This window comes from Rhinopithecus bieti, unplaced genomic scaffold, assembly GCF_001698545.2.
Source record: "Rhinopithecus bieti isolate Rb0 unplaced genomic scaffold, ASM169854v2 scaffold_7884, whole genome shotgun sequence".
Classification (NCBI taxonomy): domain Eukaryota; kingdom Metazoa; phylum Chordata; class Mammalia; order Primates; family Cercopithecidae; genus Rhinopithecus; species Rhinopithecus bieti.
In genome coordinates this window covers 221,071-237,988 of record NW_016806331.1, presented here as the reverse complement: position 1 = coordinate 237,988, position 16,918 = coordinate 221,071, and the positions used below count along the sequence as shown (strand labels likewise).

General features: G+C 48.0%; 2 protein-coding genes across 2 annotated transcripts in view; one reads left to right on the top strand and one right to left on the bottom strand.

Annotated features, from left to right (window-relative positions):
- ILKAP (ILK associated serine/threonine phosphatase) overlaps positions 1 to 11,480 on the top strand; it is a 32,367-nt gene extending 20,887 nt beyond the window's left edge. Inside the window, exons 10-12 of the mRNA XM_017875555.1 lie at positions 8,293 to 8,412; positions 10,860 to 10,941; positions 11,208 to 11,480. Of these exons, the coding sequence (XP_017731044.1) occupies positions 8,293 to 8,412; positions 10,860 to 10,941; positions 11,208 to 11,348 (343 nt within the window). The 3' untranslated portion in view covers positions 11,349 to 11,480. The remainder of the gene's footprint in view (positions 1 to 8,292; positions 8,413 to 10,859; positions 10,942 to 11,207) is intronic.
- A 1,456-nt stretch (positions 11,481 to 12,936) lies between these two features.
- The window catches only part of ERFE (erythroferrone), a 10,380-nt gene continuing 6,398 nt past the window's right edge, over positions 12,937 to 16,918 (bottom strand). Inside the window, exons 7-9 of the mRNA XM_017875556.1 lie at positions 16,098 to 16,176; positions 14,759 to 14,853; positions 12,937 to 13,981 (exon numbers count right to left, since the gene is read on the bottom strand). Of these exons, the coding sequence (XP_017731045.1) occupies positions 13,915 to 13,981; positions 14,759 to 14,853; positions 16,098 to 16,176 (241 nt within the window). The 3' untranslated portion in view covers positions 12,937 to 13,914. The remainder of the gene's footprint in view (positions 13,982 to 14,758; positions 14,854 to 16,097; positions 16,177 to 16,918) is intronic.

Here is a 16,918-nt window from a genome sequence, read left to right as displayed (position 1 = left end):
CGCCTGTAATCCCAGCTACTTGGGAGGCTGAGGCAGGAGAATGGCATGAACCCGGGAGGCGGAGCTTATAGTGAGCCAAAATCGCGCCACTGTACTCCAGCCTGAGCAACAGAACGAGACTCCATCTCAAAAAAAAAAAAAAACAAAAAAAGCACTGTCCTGTCACTTGTCGCACTGAATAAGTTACAGTTTTAGGTGAATTCTCCAGAGAGAAAATCTGAAGTAGTTAAGACAGGTTAAGTAATGTCTTTGGACTTCTTGGGAACAGCCGGCACAGAGGAACCTGTCTTACTTGGCTTTGTCTTTTGCAGTTTCGTTTCACTCTCTCTTTAAATCTTTGAAAACCATGTGTCTACTTTGGTTTTATTATCTGCTTCTATCCAAGGCAGCTAAAGGAGGGCATAAGTCTTTTCTTTAGAATTCCGCTTCAAGAACATTGCATTATGAATTTGACCAGGAGTATTTTCTGGTTTATTGTACAGTTTGACTATTAAAATTTTATTTTCTGCCAGAGATAAGAGAGATGTCATCTCTTAGTATAAGACTGCACTTACCTATCCTTTGAAGTGTAGTTTCTTTTCTGTTGTTCATTTGGGGAAGCCTCTTTTATTTCTCTAGGCTGAATCTAGTCAGTGGTACAGGGAGGTTTCTGGAGAGTAGTTAGCATTTGTTCAAAAAGCTCCTGGATTAGTAAGAAGCAGTTTCATTCACGGTTGCTGCAGTTTGCATGAGCAGTGATGGGATTATAGGCCTGTTTTCAGGCCTCAAGCAGTGTTGTTTGCCCAGTTTTTGCCACCGTAACTACTGTCCTAGTAACTATTGTGGACAGTCATGCCTGAGGATGTGACTCTTAACGTGAGTGTAAGCATCACCTCTTCTCCCCTGTAAGTTTTACGTTTATTCTGCTTTTGCCTGAACTCCTTGAAAATAATTTGATACTGACAGTCCTATGGCTGAAAGTAAGGCCAGTTGTGCCTGAGGCCAGGGCTGGCTCCCCCACTCTCAGCTTTTATTATTAAGTTTTTCAGACATACAGAAGAAACTTTACATTAGTAAAACAAACATTTCCAAATCTACTAGCAGTGAACATTGTGACATGTTTAGTCTGTATAGATGTGTGTCAGGTTGAGCTGTTTAAAAGGTGCAAATATGATGACATAACACCCTAAATGCTTAAGCATGCACCTCCTGAAGATAAGGACGTTCTTGCCATAATTAATGAGAGTTTTCGCACCTAAGATAATAATATTTCCTTAGGTTATATTAGGTTATCTAATATCCTGTCCAAATTCTTATTTCCCGAGTTATCCCCAAAGTATCTTTGTTTCAAACCAGGGTCTAGTCAGCATTCATGTCTACCGTGGACTTGACTTGGCATTTCTTTTTTTTTTTTTTTTTTTTTTTGAGAGAGAGACTGTCTTGCTCTGTTGGCTAGAGTGCAGTGGCACGATCACAGCTCACTACAGCCTTGACCTCTGAGGCTCAAGCAATCCTCCAGCCTTGGCCTCTCAAGTAGCTGGGACCACAGGCATGTACCACTATGTCTGGCTATTTTTTTTATTTTTTGGTAGAGAGAGGGTCTCTGTCTCTGTTTTCTAAGCTGAGTTCAAGTGATCCTTCTGCCTTGGCCTCCCAGAGTGCAGGGATTACAGGTGTGCGCCACTGCACCCTGCCAAGACTAATTTCTTACCAGGCTTTGAACCATGTTATAGGCCAGCAGTTGTGTAGAGTCACTAACATTCTGAACTTGTGTATTTTTTTTATGGTGTTATTTCCATATATTTCCTGTAAACTGGAAGTTAGGTGTAAGGCCTTCTTTAGATTCAGATGAGATGTTTTATGGGGGATGCTGTATACTCAGTAGTCCTTCACTTCAGTAGGCACATAATGTGACCCTTAAGTTGCCAAATCCCAGCACTTGGCTCCAGTGGTAACAACCAGATGCTCCTGTTACCTTGTGTCATCAGCAAGTAATCTGGGGAGGTTCACTGGTACCTTGTGAATATTCTGTTTCCTGTCACCCTTTCACCTAATGGTCTTAGCATCCCTAAATCATTATTTCATCAGGGATGTCAAAGATGATTTTCATATTCTGTGATTCCTTTCACATGTATTAGCGGGCATTCTGTAAAGAAACTTCTTATTCATCATCAATAAGAGAACATCATAGATTCTTCTAAAAAAGCAGAGTAAATGTTTCATTCTGTCCTTTACCAATTTGAAAGGCAGATAGTCACCTATAGTTGTGGAAATTAGTGTTTTTCTTTCACTCCTCTGTTTCTCTCCCTCCATCCTTCCTTTGTGAATCGCTGTGTGCCAATTGACTATTCAGTGTGTTGTAGTCACAGTCATAGTGTTTTCTGCTGCTCACTTTATTTCAGATATGGCCAGTGGAAACTCCTGCTGGCTGGTTCCTGTGTCCTTTTCATATTAATGTTTCATATTAATGTTTAAGAACCAAAAACCAGGCCGGGTGCAGTGGCTCAGAGATCTGTAATCCCAGCACTTTGGAGGGCTGAAGTGGGTAGATGTCTTGAGCCTAGGAGTTCAAGACCAATTTGGCAACATTGGTGAAACTGCATCTCTACAAGAAATACAAAAAAAGAGAGAGAGAAATTAGCCAGGTGTGGTGGCACACACTTGTGGTCCTACTCAGGAGGTTGAGGTGGGAGGATTGCTTGAGCCTGGGAGGCGGAGGTTGCGGTGAGCAGAGATCATACCATTGCACTCAGGCTTGAGTAACAGAGCAAGACTCTTGTCTCAAAAAAAAAATAAAAATAAAAAAATAAAAAATTATTTACATCAGTGTAGGGAATAAATTTTTTTAAAAAAAGAACCCAAATCCATGTTCTTGGGTGCTCAGTTCAGTTGGATTGTCGTTAGTTCTATGTCCACTCAAGACATACAGAACTAGGAAACATAACACATTTTAAATCGCAAGTTTGGAGTGCTATTTATTACTCATATTTAACATTACAGAGTTTTCTTTGGTTTAATATTTGTAGCTCATTTCTCTTAATGCTAGAAATCTTAGTTCTTAACAACAGTATATTTATTTGTTAAAATAGTTTCATAGTATCAAAATTATCACTACTAGGGGAGCAGAGGGCTCACACCTATAATTCCAGTGCTTTGGGAAGCTGAGGCAGGAGGATCGCTCCATACCAGGAGTTTGAGAGCAGCCTGGGCAACGCAGTGAGACCTTATCTGTACAAGAAATAAAAATAGCACCGAGGAGCCATTTCTGGTGGTATGCGCCTGTAGTCCCAGCCACTCGGGTGGCTGAGACAGGAGGGTCACTTGAGTCTAGGAGTTCTAGGATACAGTGAGCCATGATTGTGCCACTGCACTCCAACCTAGTTGACAGAGTGAGACCCTGCCTCAAAAAATAAAAATATCCTAACTTTAGTTTGTGTTCCTTGCTGTTCTCTTGTCCTTAGAATATACCTCACTAAAGCAGTACTGTTGGCACTGTGTGCAAAAGTGAATTAACTATTTTTTACTGTGGTTATTTTGCCACTTTGGTTATTACTATTATTAGTTAGTTTTCTGTTTATTTTTACTCAGTTCATTGTTTTCAGTTTATCCAATTTATAAAGGGTTTCTTTCCCTTTATACATTACAGGAAGAAATGAGAACCCCTATGCATGACTGGTGGGAATGTGAAATGGTGTCCGCTATGGAAAACAGTATGGCAGTTCCTCAAACATTCAACAGAGTTAGCATATGATCTGCAGTTCCAGAGTTCAAAGCAGGGACACAAACAGATATTTGCACACCCATGTTCACAGCAGCGTTATTCACCATGGGGAAGAGGGGGAAGCAACCCAGATGTTCATTGACAGATGAATAGATAAGCAACGTGTGAGATGTCTATATAACAGAATATTATTTAACCTCAGAAAGGAAGGAAATTCTGACCCATGCTACAAAATGGATGAACCTGAGGACTTTATGCTAAGTAAAAGAAGCCAGATGCAAAAAGACAAACACTAGCATTTCACTCATAGGAAGTACCAGTCAAGTTCACAGAAAGTAGAATGGTGGTTCTGGGGGGGTGTGGGGGATGAACTGTGGGGTTAGTGTTTAATGGGAACAATCTCAGTTGGGGGATGAACTGTGGGGTTAGTGTTTAATGGGAACAATCTCAGTTTGGGAAGACAGAAAAAGTTCTGGGGATGGATGGTGGTGCTGATAACACAACAGTGTGAATATATTTAATGCTGCTGAACTGTACACTTAAAAATGGTTAAGATGGGCCGGGCGCGGTGGCTCAAGCCTGTAATCCCAGCACTTTGGGAGACCGAGACGGGCGGATCACGAGGTCAGGAGATTGAGACCATCCTGGCGAACACGGTGAAACCCCGTCTCTACTAAAAAAATACAAAAAAACTAGCCGGGCAAGGTGGCGGGCGCCTGTAATCCCAGCCACTTGGGAGGCTGAGGCAGGAGAATGGTGTGAACCCGGGAGGCGGAGCTTGCAGTGAGCTGAGATCCGGCCACTGCACTCCAGCCTGGGCGACAGAGCGAGACTCCGTCTCAAAAAAAAAAAAAAAAAAAAAAAAAAAAAAGGGTTAAAATGGAAAATTTATTTTTTTTTTTACAAAAAAAAAAAAATGGTTAAGATGGTAAATTTCATGTATATTTTACCATAATAAAACAAATGAAAACTCCCTATTGCATCCTTCAAAATCTAAATTGAGTAAAAAAACATTTATAGATATCATGCTTTCATCCCTGTCCCCTTCATCTTATTTCTTGATTCTTTCCAGTATTTCTTAACAAAAATATGTAAATCTTTGTGCATTCTTATTTTTTTCTGCTTTCTTACATTGAAGTAGCTATGTAGCAGTGAATTTTTCTGAGAAGATTAAGACAAGTTTTATTTTTATTTTACAAGGAAGGCAGCTGAACAGATGGGAAGTTAACATACAGCATTTAAATTTAAATGTCAGTACTGTGTGCCTAGAACTTGATCAAGTGCAGGCCTCTCGCAACTAAAAGTAACTGTTGTAGCATTGTACCTTTGGTTATCTTTGTAGCACTCATTGTATGAATACGTTGGATTTAGGCATCCACCAGTCTTTGGATGGTCAGGAGATGGAGCTTCCTCCTCCCAACCTTAACTTTGCAAACATCACTTGTGGATAGTCTATTGAGACCAACTGTGTCTTGCTTTTACTGACATGCAAGAGGAGCTGAAGTCCAAGCAGCTTCCAGCTGCTTTAGCAGCCAGATTAGCCTTAAACACACAAGTAGTAGGATGTCTCAGTCTCACCCAGTCTCTCTCTCTAGAGAAAGAATTAGAACAGAAAATATCAACAAAAATAGCTAAGATCTGAAGACACTGTTGAACAGCTTGTCAAACAGTAGGAAAACAGTTTTCTGGTTGGCAGAAAACAGAGAAGAGAAATAAAGCAGCACAAAGCAAAAGTTGGAAGTGCATAAGGGCAGGAGGACAGTCCTAATGAGGGCTGGTACCAAGGGACAGGCAGATCGGCTTGGTAGGCTGAGACTTAAAATGCCACTATTTGGCACGGTGGCTCATGCCTGTAATCCCAGCACTTTGGGAGGCCAAGGTGGGTGGATCACGAGGTCAGGAGTTGAAGACCAGCCGGGCCGAGATGGTGAAACCCCATCTCTACTAAAAATACAAAAATTAACCGGCGTGGTGGCAGGCGCCTGTAATCCCAGCTGCTTGGGAGGCTGAGGCAGGAGGATCACTTGAACCCAGGCAGCAGAGGTTGCAATGAAACGAGATTGCGCCACTGCACTCCAGCCTGGGCGATAGAGTGAGACTCCGTCTCAAAAAAAAAAGCCACTACTTAAGTGTTGTAATTACGGGGCTGGGGGGAAACTGAGGGAAGGGGAAAGAGAATGAACTTTGGGAAGTTTGTTTGAACTTTGAAAACTGGGCAATGGGGAAGAACCTGCTGTGAAACAGCTTTCTATTGTGTCTATAGTAGTGCAGACTTCGTAAGAAATGAACATGGATAGAGTATGTATTGGTGGCATGTGCCTGCAGTCCCAGCCACTTGGAGGCTGAGGCAGGAGGATCGTTTGAGTCCAGGAGCTTGAAACTATAATGCGCCACCGTGTCTGTGAATAGCCACTGCACTCCAGTCTGGGCAACATTGCAGGACCCTTTCTCTTCAAAACAGAGAAGAGTTCTAGTGAAATGGATAAAGCAGACTGGAAAGGACGAAGCCTGTGTCTCTGGGGCTGAGTCCCGACCAGCCTCATCAGTAGTGATCCTTTTGAACTTGTACTAACAGTTTCCAAAGTAGACGTGGCATGGATTTTACCCTTGTGTGATGCTCGATCTCAGAGTTGGGACTCTGTGATTGGCCTTTGTTGAACTGACAGGTTTTGAATGTGCACATCTATGTAGGACATTGCATTGGGTGTAGGCATAGTGCCAGGGCAGCTTGCTGCATCATTACCAAACGCTTTTCCTGGGATCCATCATTCTGTCCATGTGCTTTCTCCTGTTACTCTAGCAGTTCAGTGAATGTAAGATTACTACTCTGTATGTGGAAATTTGAAAACAAGAATGAGGCCACATTATACCTGTAATCTCAGCACTTTGGGAGGCTAAGGTGGGAGGATTGCTTGAGGCCAGTTGTTTAAGGACCAGCCTGGGCAACAGCCCATCTGTACAAAAAAAAAGATTTTTTTAATTACCTGGACTTGGTGGCACCTGTAGTTCTAGCTACTCAGGAGGCTGAGGTGGGAGGATCACTTGAGCCCAGTGAGCGATTGCACCACTGCCCTCCAGCCTGGGCAACAGAGGGAGACACTGTCTCTCTTAAAAAAAGTAGAGAATGAGAGATGGCAGTTCCGGTGCTGCTCATATTTTCCTTCTTTAGACTTAGGAGTTGTTTCACATTTTCTGTACTGTGTTGTGCGGTACCAGAAGTTGCTGGTGGCTACTTGGGCTTCTGGGACCTGCCGTGGCAGAGGTGGTTATTGTAATCTTAATCTTGTTGAAACAGGATGGGTTTATGACTGGAATGCGGGGAATCCACACCAGCCACCCTCTCACCTGGTCATGGGAGAGGTGCTTTGTTGGATTTTCATAGTACTTCACTGTGAGCTGCTTCCTGAACTGGCAGTCTTAAGGCCAAGTGCCCCCATCCATCTTCAGTCCACAGCTCTTCCCCTGTGCACTCTGTTTCCTCTTGCTGTTTGTTTTAACAGTTTGTATCCTAGAAGATCACTAGGCTTTTTGCAGATACCAGCAGAAGTCTTTGAAGAAGAAAAAATATGTTTGTTATGGATACTGAACTGTGAGCCACTGAGAGGGTAACTGGGGCCCAGAGAAGGGCCAGGCTGAATTCTGCCTTTAGGACAGCAGCCCAGGAAGCATTTCCTACCATGTGCATCCATCTGCACCGCATCTTCTGAACTTGCTTGGTCCATGGAGCCCCGTGGTGATCCTAAACACCCACGCACAGCTGTGGCATTTGTGGAGTGCCCTCTCGCACTTTTGAGTATGGTTCTCTTCCCTCCCTTTACAAACAACGGCCTGAAGGGTAGAGAGCTTGCAGCTGCTTAAGGCGACAGTGCTACAGCCCAGACCAGAATTGTTCTTTGGGGCAATAGGCTCCCCCAGATGGTTTTTCCTTGGCAATAGGACTGTCCCTTAGATGTCTCTTCCCATTTGTACATCACTGCCCCATCTCCCCCATATCCCCTTACCTAAAAATAGAGTGGGTGAAACTATGGTGCTATGCAGGACACTCTCATTTATATTAACGTTAAACCATCCCTGTACTTTGATGCAAAGGACATGTGCTCCACAGTCCAGGAATAGCCACTCTCAGGGATTTTCCAAATCTAATTAGATTGAAATGCAAAATATCCCTCTGTTCTAGCTATTGTTAACCCTCGCTGCATGTGGGAAACACTCAAGGAGCTTTAAGATACAAAAACACTACCAGGCTCCCCTACCCAGTCCAGTCAAATCCAATTCTGGACTTTGGACCTAGGTGCGTGATGAGAACTGCTGAGTCCTGTCGAAGGTTAAGCTGGGCAGTACTAATTGGCAGCCACTGGAGGTGCTGTTCCCACCCATGTGCAGCTGGGCAGGGTCCCTACCCCAGGGCAATAGTTAATGGCCTAGACACCCCTGCATATTGGAGACCAAGAAATGTCAGTACTGGTTAATAATGTGAATTCCACAGTCTGTATCTTTCACACTTTCATTCTCTGCTTTTAAGATGAGATTCTAAGTACTGTGGACCCATAATCTGTCAGGTAGAGTCTGAAATGTTTTTCCTTTCATTTTAGGGATGGGCGTGTTTTGGGCGTGCTAGAGGTGTCTCGCTCCATTGGGGATGGGCAGTACAAGCGCTGCGGTGTCACGTCTGTGCCCGACATCAGACGCTGCCAGCTGACCCCCAATGACAGGTAAAAGGGCCCTATCAGAGGCATAGGTGTGCGTGCACGTGGCTTTATTTCTTTTCCTCACTTCTTCCAATTTGTATCAAGCCTTTGTTGGAGGGAAGGTGTCCATGGTGCTAGGCCCTGGGGGTGCAGAGATAAACAGAATGTGGTTTCTGCTGGGAACACACTTGGGGATGGGCAGCTGCAGTCCAGTGTGTCCTAGGCATGTGCCATGTGCTGGGGTCTTTAGCAGTAGGGGAAGGGGGGTATCCCTGTCGGAGAGAGGAGAAGGGCCTTCCTGGCAGAGGGAACACACACTGAGGCATTACCATATGACAGTGTGAAAGCTTGGCCAGACCAGTGCTTGGAGGACTGAGGGAGTGGTGGGAAAGTGATAGCAGGGTACTTCAGGGGCAGATCCTGAAGGCCCTCAGTCCCATGCTGGAGAGTTTGAATTTTAATTGTTCATTGGTAGAGAATCATAGGAGGTTTTTGCACAGCCAGGATTGGTTGAGAAAGAGACTGTTCACTTGTTCATCTCCTGTTCTCTATGCCTAAATGTATGGCACCATGCTGGCCGAGGGCAAGGCCTCAACAGTTAAAGATGGTTAAAGATGCTATTTTGGAGCTAGGGAGGCCCAGGAGCAGCGGTGCAGCAGCCCTGGCCTGATGGTGAGGGCGGAACTAAGGTAGTAACAGGAGGTGGACAAGGAAAGCTCCCGGAAGCAGGATTCACAGCACTGAGTTGATGAGGGAAGGCGAGAGACTAGTGGCACTGTGGCGGGGTGGTTCTCTGAGTCCTGCCCCAGTGCTATGGATGAAGAGCACGTGCCTTGCTTTGGCACTCGCCTGCTTGGCCTTGTCTCAAGCCACTGCCCCATTCTCCACATCTGCCTTCAGTGTGTTTGTTATGTTCTCACATACCCCGGGGTCCTCCATCACCTTTCCAGCAGTCGCCTCCTCTGGTTTTCTGAATGATGCACCTTATCTTTGCTTCCTAGCTCCCCTTCCTGGGTTGTAATCGTGGGTCTGTGTGATTGGTTATTCAGGGTCTGACTTTCAGGACACTGGAAGGGGCGGGAGCCTGCCAGGACTAGGCCCCACTGTGTTCTTAGCATGGAGAACATGCTCAGCAAATAGTGGCTGAGTGAAAGCCTAGTCAAAAGAGGAAAACAGGCTGGGTGTGGTGGCTCACGCCTGTAATGCCAACACTGTGGGAGGCAGAGGTGGGTGGGTCACCTGTGGTCAGGAGTTCAAGACCAGCCTGGCCAACATGGCAAAACCCCATCTCTACTAAAAATACAAAAATTAGCCAGGCGTGGTGGTGGGCGCCTGTCATCCCAGCCACTCAGAAGACTGAGGCAGGAGAATCACTTGAACCCGGGAGGCAGAGGTTACAGTGAGTCGAGATCGTGCCACTGCACTCTAGTCTAGGCGACAAGAGTGAAGTCCGTCTCAACAACAACAACAACAGAAAGGAAAACAGACACAGATTTACAGTGAGAAAAGGAACGTGGCTTATACCGTAAAGCCATAGGGAAGCATATTCCCCACCCCCAATACTGGGAGAACTAGAACTGTCAAATGGAATCCATTGGCGTTCAGAAAGATTCCAGGGGCAGTCTAGAGGGGCTTGATTCAGAAAGGGAGAACATGTGGTTTTCAAACACAGAAACACACACAGCTACCCCTTGTTGGGCCTTGGACTGGCATGCAGCCCCCCAGGGTGTGCATTGTGCGCCCAAGGATGTTTCACCGAGGCCAGGCTCATTCTCAACTTTATGTCTGGAAGTGGTGGAAGGCCTATGGTGTTATAAACTCTTGTATATTTACCATAACACCCATGTTTTTATTCAGTGATTTTTCTTGTGTTTGTCTAAGAAAGTATAGGACCCAATGTTTGAGGTAATAATGCTGTTAATTGGTGAAGAGAAAGATAGTCTCAGTTTTGATGTATAACATCCTATCCACAAATACTTGTAAGTAGTTTAAACCTTTGTCTCAGAAGTTGAAACCTTTGTCTCAGAAATTAAGTGGGTTTAAACAGATCTTAGCCTGGCCAGGTGCAGTGGCTCATACCTGTAATCCTAGCACTTTGGGAGGCTAAGGCAGGTGGATCACCTGAGGTCAGGAGTTTGAGACCAGCCTGGCCAACATGGTGAGACCGTGTCTACTAAAAATACAAAAAATTAGCCGGGCGTGGTGGCGGGTGCCTATAATCCCAGCTACTCAGGAGACTGAGGCAGGAGAATAGCTTAAACTGGGAAAGTGGAGGTTGCAGTGAGCCAAGATTGCGCCATTGCACTCCAGCCTAGGCAACAAGAGTGAAACTCCATCTCAAAAAAAAAAACCTTAGCCCTTGAATAGTTGGACAAATATTTATTTTATCTCCATCTCCAGGCCTTTTTTTTTTATTTTTTATTTTTTTGGTTGGACCTGAAACCCATTTATATTTCTCCCTGTTGTTGTAGGTTCATTTTGTTGGCCTGTGATGGGCTCTTCAAGGTCTTTACCCCAGAAGAAGCCGTGAACTTCATCTTGTCCTGTCTCGAGGTGAGACATCTCACATGGGAGTGGTGGTTGTCCCAACTGTGCCTTAGTTTTCAGAGAAGTGTAAGTCCTGAGACCCCGTGTCCTCCCACTGTGGAGCAGCCCTTGTGCTCTTTTTCCAGTGTGAACTCTGCCTGCTGACCACTAGTCCGTTTGTCCTGCCAGCCCTGATGGAGACCAGAGCAGCTCCTCTTCCTGGCAGGAGTGTCTCAGGAAAGTGACAGGGTGCAGGGTCACCCCATTCACTCATTCCCTTTCTCATCTGGTAGGATGAGAAGATCCAGACCCGGGAAGGGAAGTCCGCAGTCGATGCCCGCTACGAAGCAGCCTGCAACAGGCTGGCCAACAAGGCGGTGCAGCGGGGCTCGGCTGACAACGTCACCGTGATGGTGGTGCGGATAGGGCACTGAGCGGTGGTGCGCGGCTAGGAGCACGCATGGTGTTGACTTAAAAGGTTCATTTTGTGTGTGTGCACATTGTGTGTTTTGTGTACTCCTGTGGGACTCCCATGGTTGTAAATAAAGGTTTCTTTTTTTTCCTAGTCTTTTGAGTCATTACACTGAGCGCCTGTTGACCCTTCAGCGATTGTGTTTGCTTTTGAACATGCTGTCTTTCCTTGTTAAAACCATTATAGGCATCTTGGACTGGCTCAGAGTGGCCTGCAAGCTGCTGGTTGTGTGATGTTTTATAGTTCACAGGCACTTTGCTGTGCTTTCACTCATGATGACGCTGGTCGGGGAAGTGGCATGTTGCAGTGAAGAGACCGAGGAGATGACTGGTTAGAGACGAGGCTAGGACCAGACTGGGGCTTTTGGAACCCTCTAGCTCTTTTCAGTTTTCCCTATGGAAATAGTGTTGGAAAATGTTGCATAGCCTAAGTACAGGCTCAGCCAGGAAACAGACTGATATACAAGGTTACTTGTGCATCAGACCCTCCAGAAACAGTACAGAATTAGCGATTCTGATTCCATTGGTGAGAACTGCAGTCTGGCGGAAGGAGTCTGTGGAGGACTAGGTTCAGTGGCTTCCATCTGGACCCCCTGGGTGTAGGTGTGCACCTTCCTGTTGGAGCAGGCAGCCTGCTGCTGAGCATGGCCCGGAAATTCTGCTTCCCACATGAGGTAGGTGTGGGGAGTTGGCCCTGTGCTGGAAAGAGGTTAATCTTTGCAGTAACACCTCAACCTTTCTGTGAAAGATGTTAAAAGCATGAAAAGAGTGCATGAATAATCTCAGAATAAGCTTTAAAATACTTTTCAAGCACTTGTTTATATAGAAAACATGTCATCATTACGACTAAGTAGTTTTTAGTAAAGCAGCTCTTGGATCCTTTTGTGTAAATGTTTGGCTCAGGATGATGTAAGATGCTAAAAATTTGCGTTTTCAGAATCTGTTTTGTAATGTTCCCTGGCCCCCGCCCAACTGACACATGGTTTTATCACCCAGTTGATTCAGTGACTAGAATTGGTATCCATGCTACAAGGACCTCAGTGGTAAATGCTTCATGTAAACCTTAGATGACTCCTGTGGGTTTGTTGTGTAAAAGCCACAAATAAAAACTGAAGTGTTGGTGCTGTCCCTTCCCCAGGGAGTTTTAAGAGCCAAGTACCCATTTTAGTTTGAGGACTGGGACATTGTCCAGTGTGGCATCATTGAAGAAAAGAGCCCTAGTACCCCAGAATCAGGAAATAGAACTATTTGGTAAATAACTTCCTATAGCAAACCAGGTGTCTGTGCCTCATACATCCCTATGTCCCACCGTCCCCAGGAGGCTTGACCCTAGTTTCCCAGACAAGTTCACTCCCAGCCTTCAAGGGAACCCCTCCCACATAGAGGCTGGAGGCCATCTCCACTTCACCTTGCAGGTTTCTCCTTACCGTGCTTAGTGAACCTGGGCTAAAGGATTGATTCTGGATCTTAAAGTCTGCCTTTTGTTTTGTAACTGTTGTGTCACACAGTTCTTAAGTACTTGAACCACCCCCACGAAGTCAGTTACAGATATTCCACCTGGCAGTATTAGATAATAAATATTTTAATTGCTACATTAACACACTGAGAAAATGAAAGAGATGTGGATATGTGGCTTTTTTAAGAGTAAAAGATGAAGTTCTCTAAAATATCTGCCCAGTGGATACAAAGTGAAATCTAGATAAGGGTGTGGCCACATCACCCCCTTATCAAAACACACGGGATGCAATACCCAGGCCAGCCCAGTACTTCTAGGTAGGGTGGGTATGAGTCCTACTGAGAATCACACCAGGCCTGCCCCAGGGCAGAGTGGTTGGTTTTTGTATATTACTGCACTTGGGGATGGAGATGTTTGATTCGGAGTTGGGGTTTGGAAGCTGGGCTCCTGGGGATCATTCAGGCCTGGTGGTGGTCACCTCATCCAAAGGTCAGTTAGAAGGTGACTAGCCATTGCTCCCTTCTTTCCCAGGCCTGAGCACCCTTGCCAGACCAGCTTGGCTCCCAGGAGGTCCTGAGACACCAGGTTCTTGGTAGCCTGTTGTGTGGGGGAGGCAGTGCGTTAACTCTTCCTCAGCAGGTAGAAGGCCGTGGAGGTCACCGCTGAGGGCCTTGTCCTCTTCACTACCTACTCTCGGACAGTCCTGCACTTTAGGGAAAATGTGGGAGGCTGCGGGCTCACAGCCTAGGTCTCCTCATGAGAGCTGCCGTCCCCATCCCCAGGCCCCATCACTGCCACAGGAGCACAGCAGGCTTGAGACCAGCCCTCCCAAGACCACCCTTTCTTGGGACCATCTCTCATCCACCACCTGTCCAATCTCAGAGCCGCATCGCCACCCAAGTGGGAAAGATGCTTGGGAGGCTCATCCCAGAGCTGCTGGACCAACCCAGGCCCTGGCATCCCTGGTGGAAGTCTCTTGCTTCAGCTGTTCGGATGGGTCAGCAGGACTGGCTGTCTCCAATCTGTAAAGACGTTCTAGATCTTTCCTCTGGTGGGTGGATCCTAGCAGTGAGTCAGCACCTCGGAGGGGAGGGGAAAAGGGATCTCATCCTCCTCTGGAGAGGGTGGAAGGGGCCTTGGCTGTGAAAAGATTGGCAGAGGAGGGGAAGAGTAGAGCTCTCATTTGGAAAGGCCTTCTGAGGTGAATTTGTGAGTTAATCTTGCATACATGAGAACTGGAAGCTGGGCCCAGACTCATTGTCCCCCAAAGGCCCTTGTCCAGTGTCCCTCTGGCCCAGGCTAAGCAGTGCTGAGCTCCACTGGCAGGTGGAACACAGTTAGGGGAGGGGCAGGAAAGACCAAGGAGCCCAGATGGAGACCAGGGGATTGGTGGGAGACCAGGGGATTGGTGGGAGACCCTGTCCCTTCTGAGCAGTAAGAACACACGGCGTACTTCCCTGTGGCAGCCCCCTTAGCCCTGCATCAGCTGACCCCCTTCCAGGTAGGGGCCTGGCTGGTGTGCTTTGCACTCCATGAGAACATGAAGAGAGGTGAAAAAGGTGGGGCTGGGCGCAGGAAAGACGCAGAGGCCATCTGGGCAGGTGCTGAGCAGGCCAGGAAAGAGTCGGCCTGCAGCTGGGGACTAGCAAGTGTCCCCAGGCATGCCGACTGTTTCCGGGATAATGGCTCAAGATGGTGTCCTGAATCACCCCTGGCTCCGGGACCACCAGCGTGCACGTCACATTCGTAGGCCTGCCTGCTGTGGCTCTGTGGGTTGAACTGCAGTGGCCAGTGTGGGCAGAGTTCCGGGTGGGCCTCTTCCTGCATGTGGCCACTGCTACTCCGACACTGTCCACACATTGTCTAGACCTGTGCTCCATTTGCCCCCAAGAGGAAGGGACTGTGGTGGCTGCTCACACGCCCAGGAGGACAGCGCTGAAGTGGGAGCCACTGCGCACCGTGAGGGAGGAGCCGCTTGCGTTGTCCAAGAACACGGAGGCCCATTGCCCCATCTGCAAGGAGGGTGCCTTTGAGGCACTGGGCCACCCCAACAGCCTGCAGAGGCGACCCAGGGGCCAGCCAGCCACACTCCCTCCTGCCCACTCAGCCCCGCATATGGGAAGGGTTCAGGCCCAGAGAGTAATGTGGCTGCCAAGGTCACAGAGCAAGGGCCCGCGCGGGTTGGGCCCTGTGCCCCACCCAGCACCTCTCCTACTTTCCCCGCAGTGCCCTGTGGTTCACGCGTGTGGGAGCAAGCCCCTGCTCAGGGCCAGAGTGGGATTCAGGAATCCAACAGGTTTCACAGCTGCAGGGCTTCTCGGAGCCTGTAAGGGCTCCAAGTCAGGTGGGAGGGTGGCTCCAAGTCAGATGGGAGGGAGGCCTGGCCCTGCAATCATTTGGCAGGGCCTTCCATGAAACCAGCACTCTAGCCTGGCTGCTCCAAACGTGGTCATGTACCAGCAGCGTCACATTCTCTGGGAACTCCCAGAAATGCATAATCCGGGATCCACCCAGAGCTGCCTCAGGATCTGCATCTTAAGAGCCAGGTGCGGCAGAGACTGAGTTCACCAAGCACGCTGTGTGGCACCCAGACAGGAACGCTGAATGCCCTTCAGCAAGCACAGACTCTGGAGCCTCCATTTCTGGCTCTGCTGTGTGAACTCAGGCTAACTCGGGGAGTAGCACTACCTTCTCCAAGGCTCTGGGAGAATTCAATAGCAGCTGTTACTCCACACACCTGCACTCAATTGTTTTCTGTCATTAAATTCCACCTTCCTGTCCATTTCTCTACCACTTGCCAAAATTCCCAGTGCCAGAAAGAGGTAGTCACTTAGGGTTTTAGATAGGAAAACAACATCTCTGACTTCCCACAGTCACAGGAGACTCGGCGTCAGCGTGGGCAGAGTCAGCCTGGCCTCCATTCCCTCCCTCCAGCAGACCTGTGGCGGCCGGGAGTACCGGGCCTCAGAATGAGGTGCTCAGGAAGTCTGAATATTGGGACTGCAGAGCAGAGCAGCTGCTCAAGTGGGCAGGCACCCTGGGAAAAAGGCTGTTTGGAGGAAGGAGATCAGGACTTGAAGCCTGGCTGTGTCCAGACCAAGGTGAGCGCTTGGCATGTCCTGGACCCTCTCCCAGGCCTGGAGTCTGAGGGTGCTACACCCGGTGATCCTGAACATCTAACAGCACCCTTCTGCACCCAGCCACCCGTGGCCATGCCCAGGTGGTGCCCCTCCATGCCCAAACCTGCCCCACTCACCTGCAGGTACAGGATGCCGTTCACGGAGATGGTGAAGAGCTCACTGCTGTTCTCCAGGCCCATGATGGCCTCCAGGGAGCTGTAGCCAAAACAGAAGGAGGGTCAGCCTTCCCCATGAGACCCCACCAACTTCACCCACAACACACAATCCTGCCAGCAGCCAACACATGCCCAGCAAAGTGCCTGGCCCTGGCCAGGTCTTCCAGTGGAGGTGGTGTTTGAACCGAGTCCCCAAAAGGAGGAAGGATACAGGGCCAGAGGCATGCCTGCTGTATTGGGAAAGGCAAGGCCAGGGCCCAGCAAGGGGCAGCAAAGCCCTGGCTCCAGTGGGAAACGACACTGGCTGATACAGCCGGAAGTGGGGGTGTGGTGGAAGGTGATGCTAAAAGTCCAGGCCAACACACTCTGGGGGTTCAGAGGCAGACTAAGAAGTTCTGGACTTGATCCATTCATTCACATCTGCTCCAGGTATGGGCAGGGCATCTCCGCTGTACCTGGGCTGCCTTCTGGGTGTGGGGAGACAGGGAGCTCAGTCACAGCACTCATGAGCCAGATGGTGCAGGAGCAAGGGATGCGATCATGGGGAAGAAAGTTCCCGGGTGAGGGATGGGAGGGCGACTGAGGAGGGGCCCTCCAGAAAGCTGTCTGGAGAGGCCTCTTGGAGTAACACTGGTGCTTCGGGCCCCAAAATGGAAGTCCCCGAGGTGGGAAGGAGGCGGGAGGCTGGGAGGAGCCGAGCCTCCTAGGACCTGGGGAGGAGGTGAAGGTCTGGGCAGGGAGTGGCCTGGAAAGGTTTTTTTTTTTTTTTTTTTTTTTTTTTT